Genomic DNA, 18,636 nt, shown 5'->3' on the forward strand with positions numbered 1-18,636 from the left:
GAGGTGATTATTTCATGTTGCATAAATGTCACTTCCTTCACATAGACGTTTTGAAAGGGCATTCCTTGGTCATCACATCACTTCCATTTTAGTCAGGTTTGCTCTTGACCCAAATGCAAGCAAACTGCCTTTTTATTGTTTCCTAAATGAGGAAAACATTCCTTATTATGTATAAACTGTGTCAGTGGGTTTGTAGTTCAGACGTATGAATGAGAAATGGGCTAATGAATTTCTAAAGTGGGAAGAATCACAGTAATACCTGTCTATGAGAAATCATGAGATAGATAGATAGATAGATAGATAGATAGATAGATAGATAGATAGATAGATAGATGGATGGATGGATGGGTGGGTGGGTGGATGTGTGTGTGTGTGTATATATATATATATATACACACACATTCATAAATATGTGTTATTTTTACATGCTATCGAATGATTAAAGATTCCGTTTTGTGTCAGGAGGATGCCAGAGGGACTCCATAAGGCAGAAATGAATTTGCAGTGCATAAAATGGTTTTGCTTATTTTCTTCTTTGTTTTTTCCTGCAGGATTGCTCATCTTCAGAAGAATACAGCATTGCTGCAGCATTACTGCCCCTGACAACTGCCTTCTATAGGGTAAGTGTCTATTGCAACCACTGCAATCTTGTATTTTTTTTTACATCACATACATTGTTAAAAGGGAGAAAGAGATGACAGGAGATACATGACAGGCAGGAAGATTAATTCTAAAATTTATTAATGTCAATGGAAATCATCAAATGGACTGATATGGACATTACTCCAGAAGGACGCTTATTGATGTTGGGTCATTATGATTATGAGACATACCCCCAGAACTAAATGCAGGCTATATGATGGGTTAGAGAATTGTCATTGAATTATATTTAGTCACTAAAATAATAGAAAAGAATAATTTCTGATGTTACTGTGTAAAAACTATTTTTTGCAGTACTACTGTGTTTAATTTGGCATGTTAAACATGCACTGGCCAATATAATACAATGGTCACTGTAGTACAGTTGGCCAATAAAGTACCTGGCAAAAGTACAAGTGAAGTTTTCAGGCTGTGTAGTTGTTAATTTTGGAGGATATTGTGAATGGGTTGTTTTAACTATGTATTTGTTTTCAATGTCTTGTTTTGGTTTCTTTTTGGGGGGAAAGTACATAATGTTTGGTAGTGGCAAACTACAATATAATAGTAAATACAAAAATGTAAACAATGCAAATTTTGTAAGCAATTATTTTAGAAGCAGAACTCTTGTAGTATGACTGTACTTATTTCAATGTCCCAATACAATAGCATTTTCACCAGTTCTGGGTAGCTCCAGTCCTGCTTTTTAGGATGTACATACCTGAGGAGATAAGTTCAGAATGTGGACTGGCTTGCAGTATTAAATAAGCTTTGTTTAATGTGAATGTTGTTGTACAGCCCAGTTTGGGAAATAAGTGCTTGATCATTGGTACCTGGTACACTGGGATAATGCAAAACAGTAATTGCTTTGACAGCTTATCTACACATTAATAATATAGCAATTGAAAAATGCAACCTTCCACCTTCAGTCAGTCATTTTTGGTTTCAATTATATATTCTAATCAATTTCTGGGTTTTTTTGAACTAGAAAAAGATTCTGTCATGTTGTTTTTAGAATAAAAAATGTCAAACTTTACCAATCATAGAAACCAGAATCATCTGTTGAAAGCAAGAGCATATTGACAAACTTAGATGTGTAGATTTCTTGACATTTCTTATTTAGAATAGTACTTAACAACTTGTATGGAGCATGAAGTGGCAGGGTTTTTGCCTCTTCTAATTATTCAAACTGTAAAAAAGTTTTATTTAAGTGTGTTTTAGTTTACAGCTGTACATAATACCCCACAACTGCTTTTAGGGAAGAGTGTACAGAGTATTTTCACTCTCTTATGTAAAGTAGCATGGTGAGATGTTAAATTTTTCAGTCCCAGCAAATTGACTTTCTCCCATCTTTAGATCCAAGTTTATCTTTCTCTGTTCCCTCTGTTTTGAGTTCTTCAGTAGCAGAATTGTAGTTTCACATTTGCTGCTGCCACAAATACTTAATTTGAGGGAAGAGCTAAGGAGCTATAGAAATTTCCCTCTTCCCTATTTTACACTTACTTATTTACTGCATAAATTCTACATTTTTAAGAAGCTTCTTCTTTCTTTTATTTTCTGGTTTTTAGTTTTGCTTATAAGAATAGCCAAGAGAGTCCACATAGCTCTTTACCTTGAGAGCTACAGGGAGTATTTTGGGCTGTTGGTGCAGGTTGGTTAGATTCCTACCTCGATAAAGTTTGATCAAGTAAGCAAAAAAAAAAAAAAAAAGAAGGACAATAAAACCAGACTTTTTAATGTACTATCAGGAGTTTTGAAATAAGCTTAAACAAGTTTTGATTTCACCATCAAGCAGAGCAAAAATCTGGATTGAATATAAAATATATTTAAGTAATTTCATCTACACACTTGTATTTTTTGGTAGAGGTACCAAGATCTCACACCATTTCTCTCACAGAAAGTTCTCTGAAATCTTTTTTTAATAGCCTGGACTATTTAACTCTAAAAATATACTCAGGAAACTGTGAGTCCCTTGATGGAAGAAGCATGATGAGTTTTTTAATGTGCCTGACCTGAATTAAAAATTAAAATAACCTGACTATTAACTTGCAAAAGCCAGCTGTTAATGCATAATAGAAAAAGAATTTTGTTTTTCCCAGATCTAATCCTCAGGTTCAGTGATGGTCCCCTTTGGTATGTCCCATTAGATACAATTCTTTGGCAAAAGTACTTATTTTGGCATACAACTGTTCATACTAAACACAAACTGACATGCTGTTCGGAACATAAGATTATTGCACTGACTTTGCAGTGATTAGTTAAAAGTCAGGTTAACAGTTTAATGTTCAGTTTGAGTAGAACTTATATTTCTGAGTAAACTGAATATTTTTGAGTAAAAAATTATATTTTTGGAGGACCTTTCAGCTTCTCTAGAGCTTTTCAAAATTGTGTCATAGACTGGAGTGAATCTATTCTACCTGGCGTGAGGCTGTGCTTCAACATGAAGAATTCTCTTACCTCTGCCATACGATTGTGTTGATGATTCCAGGGATGAAGCAGTGCTTGGCAGGGTGCAGATGTTTTGTTGGTGTTTCTGTTCTCAGAATACCATGTTTAATGCCAGCAGCCTGTTAAATTTCATTTCACCCACCCCTTTTGAGACTGGGCAATGTTCTTAGCAGCCAGGAATAGACAGGAATTGTGCATCTGACAGTGGCACAGGGTTCCATTTGTGTGCACATCGGTGTCATTGCACAGGCACTGCTCCAAATCAAGTTATCAGTGACAAAATCTGTAGTAAATCTAAAAGTATAGTAGAGTTGTAAGAGTCTATGGAGTTCAGTCCAGTCTGATATTTTACCATTTATGTTTGCTGTAGCATTTTGATGGGGAATTGTAATGGGGTTTCATGTCACAGCATTTCATTGTTAGTGTAATTCCTCTTGCTTCCAATGAAGTAGTATAAAGAAGTTACATGACTTCACAGTTCCTTTATGGAAACACTGTTGTGTTCATGAAATGTTAGGTTTCATTTTATTTATCCAAGACAAAGCAGAGCACAAATGAAACAATTACCTGTTCTTCCTAAATAACTTCACTGTGTTTTATCTGAACACAGAGCAAGTCAACAAGTGTTTGAGGTGTATAAATAATGAGAAGGACATGGTTGAGTCCAACAGATAAACCAAGGAACTTAGCAGTAACACAACTTAAGACTTGGAGGTGATGTTGGTAAGATTTTGGAATGGTTGTGTCATGCATTAGCCTTGAGGGATTTTAAAATATTTTTGGTAAAACAGCAGAAAATTTAAAGGAGGGAGCAAGCTGGCATGATGTAACCCATCTTGTCTTAATGCCTTTGCTTATTTAAAAACTAGTCTAGGGTATTTCTACACAGATCCAATTAAAATTACAAGAAACATCACACTGTGTACAGCGTGCTAGGAGCTCTTGGGATGTCTGGTGAAATTTCAGAATTCTCCCTGAAGTCTGGTGAGTGATCTATTGTGAAACTTGATCAGGCAGGATTTGATCACACTCTAAGTCAGAGCTGATGGGATTAAAGTCATAGACAGGAAGTCAGCACTGGTTGCATATTTGTGGCCTGGAGTAATAATTGAATTTTTCTAGAAAAAATAGTCCCAATGCTTTTTAAAATTTTTAAATATTGGACACAAGCTGTTAGCAAAATGTGACTCATCAGTGACAGTGGACTTTGGTGTGTACTGTTAATGTCACAAAAACAAACAAATTTTTGCTTCTGGGTTAGAAAAAGGTTTTAGTTTACCATTAGTAATACCGTTGGAATTTTGTTTAAAATTGAAACAATATAAATAAAATGTATTTATACATGAAGATAAAAGAATTTTTCCATGTTTTCATGGTACTAGTGACCCATGCCTAATTGGTATGTGCTCACTTCTTCTGTGTCTAAAGTGGAAATGTAGTATTCCTTGGTGCTGTGGAAAAGAGGTCCTGTTCTGTGTGGGGGAAGAGAGGAGGAGAGGCAAGGGACCTGTTTTAATCCTGTTTTCCTTGCATTAACTCATGCAGGAACAGTTTGGTGCTTGCACAACCAGCGCTGTCCCATCCGCAGGGATGGCTCTGGGCTCCCTGTTGGTGCCTGGCTCCCTGCCAGGCTGGCAGGATGTGGTGAGCCCCACGCTGCCTTGCTGGCAGCCCCGGGGCAGGCGGGCAGGACCAGGGCAGGCTCCAGCTCCAGCCTGTCCTGACAATGACAGTGACAATGACACAGCAGCAGAGCTGCCACCCCAGTGCTGCCCCAGACAGGGGCCACCTCTCCATCTGCCCTCCCTGCAGCTCAGCTGATCCCTGGCACTCTGCTCAGTCCCTCTCGCATCCCTCACCCGCTGAATTTTAGACAAACAAATGTTAGACACAGTTGTGTTCCCCTCTCAACCTGATTGTGCAGATTATAGTAAAATTTTCCACCCCTCAGGGATCTTTTCCAAAATTTTATGACTAAAATGTCATGGTTAAACTGTGTATGATCATCTGTGTTCCCATGCCTTTCTACCACATTGCACAGTCCACAGTAGCACTTGCAAATTTCCCGTTGCTCAGCATTCAGAAGTGTTTGAATAAAGGAAATATCATCATAAAAATACACTATTCTGAGAGCAAAGTTTTCTCTGTGTAGATGTTATGAATGGGATTGCACATTTATAGACAAGCATTTCTTTAAATGGCAGTATTCAGAGCAGTAATATTTTTCAGAATCACAGGTTAATTAGAAAATGAGAAATTAATTAAAATTTCTGAGTCAGTTGTTTTTAATGGTTTGCTGTATGCTTGGAGAGTGCTGATCTAGTTTAGGCAAAAAATAACCCAAATGCAACAAAATTTCTCTCAGTTTGGATGTATTACATTCAAATTAACATTTGTCTTTTAGCAAGATGCACTGGAGACTGCTTTTGAATTTTTATGTGTCTAAATTATGTAATTCTTGGGAGGGAGAGAGGGAAAAACTGATTTTTTTTAATTGATTTTTTTTAATGCTTCTAAGCCACAAAATTTCAAATAAAATTTCAGTTGGATACTGATGTGAATTTTTTTGTAGAGCTTGAAATGGAATGAGAGAAATGAGTCTGCAGCTTTGGAAACTGGGGCTGTCCGAACTCCTTAGGAATGGCATCATTGGGCTGTTCCTCTCCATGGCTGCCCATTTTTCATTTGTACTCCATGTTCCTGTACTTTTGTTGAAAAGGAAAGAGAATTACATAAAATCAGAGACTTTTTTTCAGAGTTTTTAAAAGAACAACACTTGGTGTAAATAATTTAACTTAAAATCTTTCGATATAGTACAGAACATTTATTCAGGTCATCTTAAGAATTATTCTGGCAGCATTTTTGTAAAGAAAAGGATTTTAGTCCAAGGGCTTTTTTTATAATCTTCAAGGAGAATACAAAATTGTGAGTTAAGTAAGAAGCTGAATTAATAAAAAAATGTGAAACTGGAAGTGTTTTGTGTTAATGCACCAATAGATATCATTTGAATGTTTTCCATAGTGAATTATATGTGGTGTTTTGCATAGCACAGTAATAAAATGAAAGTAATTTGAGTGTGTACTTTCCTAGCTGAAATGGATTACCAAGTTTCAGTAACAGCTATGGCAGATACTCAGTGGAAGAAAGCCTTTACTCCTTGAAATGCCTGAGTAAATGACTGCTCAACTCCAGAGCCTGGAGCTGGGTGTAGGAGGGATTCCCAGTTTCATGGATGAAGGCTTGCTCTGAAGATTGGAGGCAGGACTAGTGAAATTTAGAACAGTTTATAATATTTTAATCATTATCATTAACCACCCCCCTTCCAAGAGAGACCCAATTCAAGGTTAATAAGGTTAATTGTGTAACAGAAGCTTCATAATTTGAATTGTGCTCCTTTTTGTGTAGCAGGAGCTGTGAAGTCACAGGGAAGATAGTCCATGAAAGGCTGATGGGGAAAATCTGTGATGATGGGTGAAGAGTTGATTGCATTTTTGTGTCTTTGTCAGGCAGATTTTACAGTTAGTGTCAGCTGGAATCAGGGGAATATTGGTCCACCTACTGTGGAAAACAGTGGCATAATTTGGTACTAACATTATCTCTGTTACTCAATGACAGTATTACATTAGTGTTTATTTTAGAATTTGTGTGAATACCAGAGAATTGCATAAAGCTATTGGATGATGTACGTAACTTAGAAAAGCAAAATTAGTGGAGTTTTTTTGCATTTAACATAAGTTTTGATTTTTAACTTTAATTTATGCCCAACTGTGATTGTTCCAAGTAATTCTCATCAGCAGCAGCATGCTTTTAGCCTCCTAGAAAGCTAGGAAGATTTTCTGTGATGTGTTAGCTTTCTAAACTGGAATATTTTCATTCTTGCACTTAGTTTTTGTGCTTCCTTCTAAAACTTTCTGTCCTACTCTGGTGTGCTTGGATTAAAATCACTTCTACTTTAAAATTCTTCACTCTTGAATTGCTGGCTTTAATTTAGGAAACTCCCATCGTGAAAGACTTCCTTTATTGTCTTGGCAAGGAGTTTTGTCTGCTTCCATTAATTTTCTTTTTGTATCTCTATCCTGCCAGTTCTGATACTATCTTAGTCTATGGAAATGTTTTTGTGACTGAAATAGTATTAAGTAACATTATTTTTAGTACTAAAATTATTTTATTTATCCATTCTCAGAATGCTAATCCCTCTAATATAAAAATACATTAGGTTACCTGCTTAAAATGAACATGGCTGTATCATATAATGGATAATAGAGAAGAAGCTGAACCACAAAGGAACATTTACAACCTTATCAAGTGTCTATATGAGCATTATTTACATTCCTGGAAAATCCAGGAGCCTTAATTGTGGACCAGAATTGGTGGTGTTGCTTTTGTACAAAAGAACAGAAAAATGAAGATACTTACCCTCAAGAGCTTATAACAAGTATTTGAAATAAGTGATGATACTTGAAGCCAGTTTGAAGTATTGGAAGGAAGCTGTGGAGGCATCATTATTGCTCATGATTCATGACAGTTATCATTATTCATAATAATAATCATTACTCTTGGTGATTCTGTGCACCAGTAGGTTAATTAGGGCTGGAGTTTCAATAGACATGACCTAAAAGCAGGGTTTTATTGACTTTTGAGAGAGAATAATGTGGTTTCTTGGTGGGTGCTTATGAATACGAGTGGGGTCATGGAAGAGCATTTTTAAGGCAATGGTCAAAGTTCTGTCAATATTTCCAAACACTCCTCCAGTCAAAAGTTTTTATTACATCCATTAAAAGTTCTTTTCATAGAAATATTATAGTTCAGTAAATTATTTTTGTAAAAGCAAACATACTTTTCCTGTTAAAACAGGAATCTGAGGATTCTTGTTAGTTATGATCGAGTGCTTTTGCAGTATCCCTTGCAAACAGGGCACCCAAATGTCATCTCTGGTCCTTAAGATTTTAACTTGTGCACTTTGCTTCTGATAGATACATAATACATGCCAGTAGAATACATTTTATGTCTTTGCAGTAGAGAATATCTCACTTCCAAAACTATTTTTAGGTGGGGGAAAAAGAAACAGGAAAGTATAATACAACAGGTTAGCATATTAATAGGAGAGAATAACTGGAGAATGTTTTTAACATGTGTCTTTACAAGGAATTTAGGAACTCAATTACTGTGGTAACATCGCTCTGTTCAAGAAGCTGGCTTTCCCAGAATGATAACATAATGGAAAACATCATTTAGCAATCTGTAGCTCCTTTCCTTAGTGGTTTGTGGGAGGAAGTACTTAGTCAGGAAGAAAAAAAAGGAAATTTCCCCCAATTTAAAATGAGACGTAATGTTAATTTTTGTAAATTTCGTGTTACTGAGGGACTGACCCACTATTGCCTGGAATAAGGAGAAATCTTTCTGTTGCATTTCCTCTATATTGGATCACATCATTTGTAACTGATTTCACTTGAGCTTGTTTTCTAGAAATGATACATAACTCTGGTTTAAGAATATTGAGTTCGTTGTTGCCCGTCTCTTTACGTTGTTACTTCTAAGGGGGATTACAGTGTTACAGAAATTCTGATTCACTTAGAATTTCCACGCTGAAAGAATTTCTGGTGGCTTAATTAAAATCTAGTAAAGCTTCTGAGGTTAATGTGAAGGAATGTAAATGAAGTAACAGAGTCCCCCATGCGTTTTCCATATGTGTAAGTTCAGCTTTGCCTCCTCATCACCACATCCTTATCCCAGTAGAATGGAACTTTCTGCATGAAAACACAATTTCCTTCATTGAGTTCCATTTCATTGTGGCATTATTATCTGTCATGACTTGAGCACCATTATTTTATGTTTCCATGAGAGAGCAGATGCTTACAGATGGTAAGGCAGAGAAATTGCTGATATATTTGCATGTATTGCCTGCTGCTCTGTGAATGTCTCAGTTGCCATCCTAGATAGCTCACCAGCAATTTAAACTGAGTGTGACCAAAGAATTGAGGTGTCATAAATGCTTTTCTTCCTTACACAGTCAAGTAATTTAAGCCCATAATTGGAGTTTTTATCTCCTACTCTTGCTTTCATCCATATCCCTGCATTTTTTTTCCATTTGCTGGTTCTGTACCCTTCATGATGGTACCTGCAGTTGGAATTCTTGGTAGGATGCTCTTCTTGACTTCCTCTGATTAATCACAGCCCTCTGAACTTGTGCATTCCCCATCAGCTCATTGTCATGAGTTCATAACACTGTGCCAGTAAGAATTCACAGGGCAGGTGTGTGGTGGCTCTCCTCTTCCTCGTGCACTGCACGTGCCCAAACTGCACCTTACCATTTGGCAGAACTCTTCCTGACAATATCCTGCTCTGTAAGGCACTTCCATTCAGCACCTCCACAGCCATTTTCTTTGTTGGTCAAACTGGACTTTGTTTGATCTCTCAAATGGCTTAGCTCAGAGTGCAATTTCAGTTTTCTCATCCTTACTTTCAGAATTCTTCATAATGCTGCTGTTCCTATTTTTGCCCATCCTCTTTCTTTCACCTGAACCATGTAGTATATATATATATATATATATATAATTTGTATTGCCAAGGTGAGATCTACTACTGTCAAATTTTTATGTATTTGCAATTTGTATTCTGTATTGTACCCTTACATGTTTCAAATTTGCTCATCCTGTTCTTGAGGGCTACTTGAGGACTATTGTTTTAATAGTTTCTTCAGATAAGGAAATGCTGCATATTGAGAGAAATTCAGAAATAATTTGATCGGTGAAGATAGAGAAAGCTCCCATAGAAGAAGGAAAATAGTAATTAAAGAACTGCTAGAATGAAGTAACAGAAGAACTTCAAGTAGTTACTTTACTACCCCCTTGGGGGATTACTTAGATGCTCTACTTAGCTGGGCTTTAAGTTATGTATCAGGTAATAATTCTAAGAACCATTATTTGAATATTGGTAAAACCCATAAACTTGTGAGATTTACAGGGTTTATTTATTTCTGAGCACAGACCTGGATAACAACTTTGTTGCTGTGGGTTGTTTTTGTGGGTAGAGCCAATGCCACCATTCCAGTGCACTCGCAGGTGCACACTCACTGCTAAACCACCTGATCCAAAGAGATTTAGTGACTTTTTAAGATATTTTCAAAATAACTGTATCAAAAACTCTTTCAAAATAAGTGTGTCAAAATAACTTGAAAAACTCTTCAGATGGATTCAACACTTAACTGAGAATTTGTGAAATCTGTATCTTAACTAATGGATTTAACACACCAAACCTTCATTGTGATGTATAGAGAGAGAAAAATCAAACTATTTCTCATCCACTTTGTGGAATTTAACCTTATTTAGAACTGTGAAGTTCTAGTATGAAAATGTCTTCTCTTTTTTGTGGGATCTGAACATACATCATTCTAGACTTACATCATTCTAGGTTTTAGTTCCCTTTCTTTCTTTGTATAACAGAACTATTTAAATCTCTTTTTATCTCTTTGGAGAAAGAAGTATGTTATTATGTGTATTATTTAATGTTACTGGGAACTTTGTATTAGCATCTATCCATCTTGAGAAATCCATGTAGAAATCTGAGGCATTCTGCGTGGCTTTAAGTAATGTCTAGTAAATGACACATGACCTTCAGGAATCTAGGATTAGAGGTCATGAGTAATTAGATGTTTAAGTGACTTTTGCCAGAAAATGTATACAGTAAATAAAGCTCCATCCAGAACTACATCCCATTTTTGCAAAATTCTAGAATTCTATTGCCCTCTGCTGGTTTAGTGTACCTGGCTGTGACTTGGTAGCGCTGAATTATGAATGAATTGACCTTCCTTTTATTTTTCATGGTGAAATAATAGCAGATAAACATTTTAGTGGACTACTTTACTACTATTTTATTTTAAAATAGAAGTCAATCCTGAGTCTGACTTGGTGACAGGAAAGGGGGCAAATGTTTTCTTTTTTTTGTTGCTGAGATTTTCAGGTTGGAGACGAAGCTCATTTTAGTATTTCACCATTTTTTTCTAAAGCAGTAAAATAGAAATTAATAGAGGCATTGCAGTTCTTCCTTCATGTTTTTATGACATTTCCTCACATTTGTGTGCATAATAAGTGTGGGTATAATTTTATAGTTTAGATCAAATAGGAAAGTCATCAACTGAATTGAATTTTTTGACTGATGTTATCCATGCAGCACAAAGTCAGAGTTGAAAGCATATTCATGTACAATTACACTTGTTGGAATATGTGTGTGTAATGGCTTTAAAGTGAGGGAGGGTAGATTTAGAATAGGTGATAAGAATAAATTGTTAAATGCAAGGGGGATGAGACATGAGGGAGGGCTGCCCAGAGAAGCTGTGGCTGCCCCATCCCTGGGAGTGTTGCAGGCCAGGTTGGATGGGGCTCTGAGCCACCTGGGAGAGTGGAGGTGTCCCTGCCTGTGGCAGGGGTGTTGGAGCTGGATGATCCTCAAGGCAGCCATCCTGTGGTTCTGTGCCACACACTCTGTGCTGCAGTGGGATCTGCAGGTGGGACGCAGATAAGGCTCTGTCCTGCTGGTCAGTCAGTCAGGGCTGATCCTGGGGACAACTTTGAAGTTTTTTGGGCTGAGCAGGATCTGTGTGGGCACAGCATGGATGTGCCTGCAGGGCTGGCTGGTAGAACATGTTAGCATGCAGAATTTGGTTTGCATCACTTGGGCAAGGGTGGCTGCAGTAACTGGTACCTGCTCCTGGCATGCTGGAGGTGCTGACTGGATGTTTATCTAAGCAAGGACAGGGACAGGGACAGGGAGCAGCTCTTTTAATTAGCAGTGCACTGTGTCCTGATGATCTCCAAGCCTGCAGATTGCAGGGATAAGTGTAACCAGTAGAGGAGAGAAGGAGCTTGGGCATGCAAAGGGGCTGCAGTAGCTTCCTCAGAGGGGTCAGATGATGACCACAGGCAGTGATTCCTCCAGGAGCTGAGGAGGAAGCTACTCTTTGCCTTCAGCAGCATCCTCCTTCTCACTTGTTCTGCTGCATCTTCTCAGCAAATATATCCTAACCAATAGCTCCGGCTGTCATTTGGAGACAGAAATACATTTTATTTCTGCAGTAAACTGGATTTCTCCAAAAAACAGTGCACTGTTGAGTTTGCCCCTTCATTTCCATAACTGAGAGACATGCAGCAAAATCCTGTGACAAAAGAGCAATTAGGTATATTCATATGTTATTCTTTTTGGTTTGAAAATCACTTTTTAACTTCACAATCAATAGCTGGATGCTCTGCTTTGCTATAATAAACTTCCTTCTTTAAACTTTTATGGTGTAAAGGGTAGTAACTGCTGAGTGACCAGCACAACAGATGCTTTTCTTTATCTGAAACAAGCAATCTAGATAATTCAATGTTACAGAGACATTCTTTGAGGGCCTGGACCCCACAGTAAGTTTGGGAGTCCTGGAACTGGTGCATATTAGTGAGCTGCAGATATCATTTTCACAATCAGAAATATCCAGTGTAGGGAAACAGGGAAAAAATTCTAGGCAGGTGTTACCCAGTACCTCTCAGTAAGGTGGAAATAATGGCAAGATAATTCCTGAATTCAGGAAGTTGCCTGTATAGTCTTACATAGCAAGTCCCAAACCTACCTTGTGTTCTCACAAACTGTAGTATGTAATTCATTATTTTGATTGGGGTAATGTCTGTTTCATACAGAATTTTGGGAAGGGAGCATTTGGGGGTTTTAAGTTTCATTAATTTGTTTAAAGGACTCAGTGTCCTTTGCAGAAGTTAACTGATTTTCTGCTGGTTGTTACAATTTACACCTCCATGCTCTTTCTGTCATACTGACAGTTTTAGAATAAGGACTTCATCAGTACAGAACTATTTTTATTTTCTTCTGGGGTCTCTTTTAAGCTCTCAGTCCCTAAATCTTCCCTTACAAGTAGGAAATTCTTTTGCTGCCTCCTGCATTCATTCTGTCTGGCAGGAGTGAGTTACTGGGACAGAGGGAAAGCACAAATATCATTGTAGTTTAGCTGCCCTGTGGAGAGCTAGGTGAAGATATGTTTTATATATGTAGTATTTCATGATGGAAAACACCAAACTACTGTTCTACTTAAACTGGAGAAATTCTGAGCAAATTCTTTGGAGTGCAGTAGTAAACATGGGGGCCCTTTTGATGTTTTAGGTGAGTTTCCATTCTAGGGAAATGGGCTGACTAAGAACTCTCAGCATAGAAAATATAGACACTGCAAACTTCATGGAATGCTTATGTTTGTACCAAGAGTATTTTTAGTCCATGGGTTTAGGCTGCATGGAAGAGCAGTGTGCTTCTCGAGGTTGGTATTGTTACTGCTTTTTTTACAAACAAACTAACCCAAACAAGCAGAGAATCCAAAGTGATTTTGCCCAAAATAACTGGCAGAGCCAGGAACTGCAAGTCCTGATTTTGATTCTGTGCTCTGGCCACTATCAGGTTTTACCATTTGTTTCAACACATGCAGGTGATGAGAAGGATAATATTTATGATCACTGAGCTTTTTTTGATGTTTTTGATGTGTTTTCTTTCATGCTTTTGTAAACAAACTTTTTTTTTTAATTTGGTCTAGGAGTTATTGTCAGTGTTGATTTATGTTGTTATATGTGAACATAAATCTCCGTTGTTTAAAAATTACATTTTGTACATGGCTGTTCATGATTTTAAATTATGAGCACAGGAAGAGCATCTAAAAGTCCCTCAGCTTTCCTGTCATGTTTGTCCCCATGTGAAAATAATTTATCTCATTTTTATTTCTTTAGACCCACTTTTAGGAGCTTAAACTTCCTTTTGAGTTTGTGTCAAAGATCACCCCTTTTCTACCCAGTTTCCACAATTACCTGATGTGGGTTGAGTCATCAAAGGCAACTGAGGATGTTGACAGCCAGCTCACTCCTTTGTGTGCATTTACTGCACAAATTGACATGAGTTAACTCTACCAGCTAGCTAGGCTTGAGCAGACTTTTTATTTTCTTTCTCCCTTAGTTTTCTTTCCCCTTTTTCTTTATTTTCCCCTTTTACCTTCCCCCTCTTCTTGACATTCATACGCCCTTTTTGTAGACCTGTTGTGACTGGGAATTCAGTCCCAGTGAAAAAACAAATAATAAATGAAAGTAAAAGTCATTACATGGCTTTAGCACTAACCTTTGCTTTCAAGCTATGTTGTCCATGTTTTTATTCCGTGATTTACCCATCATCCCTATTCCTCTGTAACACAGGTTTTGTGCATCTGTATTTCGAGGTAGGCCAATGATTGGGCCAGATCAGTTTGTGGCCCCTGTGGTGTGTCTTTTGTATGATTAGGTTTTTTCAAGGGAATGTCCAGCAGTCCCTACAAAGATGAGTAGGACCCTGTTTGTGCTGACCTGTTCTGGGATTTAGCAGCTGGATCAGGCGTGGGAGATCAGTTATCATTTCCTGTGATCTTCCATGAGCTGCACCATAACTGAAACTGAGGCATCTGGTAAACAAACCAGATATCTGCTCTCTCAGTCTGCATTAAATAAACAAAGTCACATTGAACACTATTTGAGTAGATATAGATTTCTTAACAGGTTACCAAGAAATTTTTATTAAATTCTTTATGATCGAATTAAAATTATTCTGCTCACTTTTAGATGGCTAAGCACAAGAAGGCACTTCAGTTGGGTAAATTTTATTAGCATGTCACATAGCCTTTCCTCAGCTATGGAATTTTCAAGAACCTTTGATAGGGAATAAGTACATGGCACATGATCAGGACTTTCAGTTCATGCTGTACTTGGAGGAGCCTAGAGAGGAAAACACAGTTTGAGGAATTGCAAAACCGGAAATCTGTAAACCAGACTGCAAAATTTTGGTTGTAATTTCCTACCCTTCCATTTGAATGCCCAACTGCCAGCCAGGGAAATGTTGAAAGTACTGACTGTTCTGTACAATTCTGCAATTACAAATATTAATTGGAGTAGTATTCATGCCCTCCAGGAAAGTGGTTCAGAACATAATCACTACAGTAAAATCTAAGTTCTAGATATTGTGTGTTTCAGGTAATAGGTGGTATTGTGAGTGAAAGCCATTAAATGAGGCACCCAGTAATGTACTTTATTACTTCATTCTTCAGGTCTACTGCAGAAATTATTGTAAGCACAAATTTAGATTACCTGCTTCTTTGCCACATGCAGTATACAAGACTTATTTTTTTAAATAAGTAGTAGCCTTATTTTTTTAAAAACTAAGAATATGATTAAAGATTTCATTATTTGGGTCATTGAAATAAATTTCCTTTCTTTGTATGTGGTTATCAAGAATATTAAACAACTCCCTGAGAGACTAGTGCAACCTAAATAAATAGATGTACTTGAAAAAAATGGTTCATTCATAATGACTAATGCTGTAACAATTCTGGGTTTGTTTGAGACTTTACAGTGATCCAGACCCTTGTGACTTCAAAGAACATACCCAAATTAGCAGTCTTTCAGGAATTGGATTTGGGTCATGCAGTTCAGTAAATAACACTGAAGATAACGATGTATCTCATCTTCTGCTGTTGCAACAAATGCAGATTATCGGAAGGACTCAGCTGACACTTACTTTAAATTTCATTACTACCGTTCTAAATAAAATGAAAAATCATTTTCATCTGTTTGAATACTGATTTCTGTGTTGTACAACAAGGTTATTAAAAATACTGTGGTTTGTTGGCAAGGAAGATGTTTTATATTACAAGTGTGTTCTGTACTGTTATCACAAAATTCTTACCTCAGTTCTCATTTTTCTACTCTGAATCAAGAAGACCATGCCTGGCACTGGCATTAGACTTGTATACAACCTTCCTGTGTGTTAATTTCTTGAATGGCACTAAACTGGAGATAATTTCTCTAGCCCATATTGCAGTACAAAAGTTGATATACTTCATATTTCAGTCTGTACTACTAATCATATATATATACACGTATGTGTGTGTCAGTTCTGAAGTCATAGCCTTTAAAAGAAATTGAATAATAGGACTGATTGGTCAACTTTGCACATTTTTTGCTTTCAGAAATTAGCACCTGGGGTTAGTCAGTTTGCTTACACCTGTGTACAAGATCATCCTATCTGGACTAACCAGCAGTTCTGGGAAACAACCTTCTATAGCAACGTGCAGAATCAAGTTCGCTCCCTCTACCTTACAGCCAAAGATGACAACCATGCAGTGCAGTTGAAACAAAAGGTAGGAGACTCTATTAAAATATTAAAGTAATATTTTTATTCACATATTAATTGTCTCCTAGGTTACACAGAGTTAAGTAATGGTTTTTCCAATTTTACATGTTTTTCTTTCATTTTCTCCTGCGTTACACAGTATGCAATAACATGAGAAATAATAGAAATTTACATTTATCTGCAAAGCATTATAATTTGATGTTAGCTCAGCTTAGTGTGCAAAAAACATTTGCAAGATACCTAGTCATTCATTAATTTAACATCAGGCTTTAGGTCACTAATATCAGCTGCCAGATTCCTTTATTCTACTTTGACTGTGTGCCATCTACCTAGTTGCTTTAAGCTAATGCTAGAATTGGACTCCAGCATATAAAAACACGAATGTTTCAGCTGGTCTGGAAGCTATTTATATAAAAGTTTCCCTCACCTGAACATCCTAGGAATTTGGAGAATATTGCCAGCATTGAGCCATGAGCTGCATGTTATTTCTCAATCTGATTTATGCTTGTTCTTATTTGAGCTAAGTGGATAAGCTGAGGAGAGCAGCTGTGTTAAAATCAGTTAAAATCACCACTCTGAAGAAACATGGAAGATTGGATGGCATTAAAAAAACCTTAAAAGCAATGATGTTATTTAGATCTGCCCACATTGTGCTACTGGTGCATTTCAGTAAACTGCTCTCAAACCTCAGTTCCCATAATCAGAACTCTCCTTAAACCCTGTTGAGGGTAGTTATTTGCTCTTTCTTTTTAAATGAATATATTATTTAAATAACTGAAGAAGTTTAATTAGCAATGTAATAAGTAAAGCTTTGGCCAAGTATTTTTTTTGTTGTTGTTGTTGTAGCTTTATCTTTTCTTCTATGTCTTTATATTTCTTTCTCTGTGTCTTCTAGGAGAAACCTCCTGCAGACCAGGAGAAGACAGCAATGGACCTGGCTGCTGAGCAGCTGAGGTTATGGCCAACCCTTAATAAACAGACACAGCAGGAGCTGGTCCAGAATGAGGAAAGCACAGTTTTCAGCCAGGCCATTCATTTTGCCAACCTCATGGTCTACCTGCTGGTACCCCTGGATACAAGTAAGAACAAGCTGCTGAGGACATCAGCCACTGGGGATTGGGAGAGTGGAAGCAACAGCATTGTCACAAACAGGTGGGTACCCAAGGCCACAGGATAGGCCACAGCTTGCACAATGGCTGTACTCTAAATACCAGATTGTTTCAGCATCTTCACCTCCTTTCAAGTTCAGTAGTTGAGTAGAAGTCTAACATGATTCCTCTCAAATAACAGAATTTTGTCTGGAGTGATTCCATTTAAAGGAACATTGTATTGTCCCAGTAAGAATTTTTAATCTAGTAATGAAGATGTTGAAGACAAACGTGGGGTTTGATGAGAAAGAAAACAGCAGCCCCAAACCCACTCTGTTAGTTTTTATATAACTTGAAAAACCACTGTATGAACCTAAAATCGAGACAGCATTTGTATAGCATCTATAAAATCATCATTTCTGTGCAACAGCTGCAAAGGAGGAAAGGCACTGAGGTCACAAAAAGCAAGAGGACTAAACCACAATGGCAAAGGTTAAATTACTAAGGAAGCAGTAGGAGTATAACACCAGTTCCATTCATTCCCTAGCATGCAAATCCAGGACATTTCATAACAAGCCTTCCTCCCTCTTTGTTTATTGTCTTCATTATCACCTCTCTGTACAAATTCTCACTTGATAAAATTATAGAACACTATGTGAGTACATTGGCATCAAGTAAAAGACTATCAGAATGAAGCTCCCCGTGGAGTTACTAATTTCTGCTGACTACACACCTCTAATCTCAGGCATTAGGATGTGCTCAGTAGACTGCTTGTGGTGTATGTTGCAATCTATTAATTTGACCCCAAATATTATTATGGGAGGCATTTTTAGCCATTCAAAGTACATCTCCCACTGACTTGCTTGCTTATCTAATGCACAAAAAATTTTTCTTAGAATCTTTTTAGCTTTTGATTGCTTTCCTCTGTAACCAAAATATACAATTAATGATTTTCTCTATATAACTGGGTATTTGCTTACCACGGGTTGCAAATACTTTACTTGACTTTATGAAGGGAAGACACAGAGCTTATTTCCAAAAACCTGGTTTTTTTCTTCTGGGCCTATCTGTGTTGAACTCATGGAGAGAAAATTGCCCAATATCATCATTCATGAAGTTTTGGCAATGAAAGTACAATGTAATTGTGGTACCACCATATGCTTTTAGCATGGTTTGTGAATTGTAACTAGGAAAAACCCACACAGCTTGTCAGTGTCTGTTCAAGTGTCACATGTGCATCACCAGCTGAATTGTTCACACTTGTTGCTGCTTTTATTTCTGCCCT

General features: G+C 37.2%; 1 protein-coding gene across 1 annotated transcript in view; it reads left to right on the top strand.

The window, feature by feature from the left end:
* Positions 1–18,636, top strand: part of SBF2 (SET binding factor 2) — a 232,509-nt gene that overhangs the window by 166,169 nt on the left and 47,704 nt on the right. Inside the window, exons 17-19 of the mRNA XM_066551479.1 lie at positions 552–620; positions 16,100–16,270; positions 17,159–17,415. Coding sequence (XP_066407576.1) covers positions 552–620; positions 16,100–16,270; positions 17,159–17,415 — 497 coding nt within the window. The remainder of the gene's footprint in view (positions 1–551; positions 621–16,099; positions 16,271–17,158; positions 17,416–18,636) is intronic.

The sequence above is a fragment of the Molothrus aeneus genome, chromosome 6 (genome assembly GCF_037042795.1).
Source record: "Molothrus aeneus isolate 106 chromosome 6, BPBGC_Maene_1.0, whole genome shotgun sequence".
Classification (NCBI taxonomy): Eukaryota; Metazoa; Chordata; class Aves; order Passeriformes; family Icteridae; genus Molothrus; species Molothrus aeneus.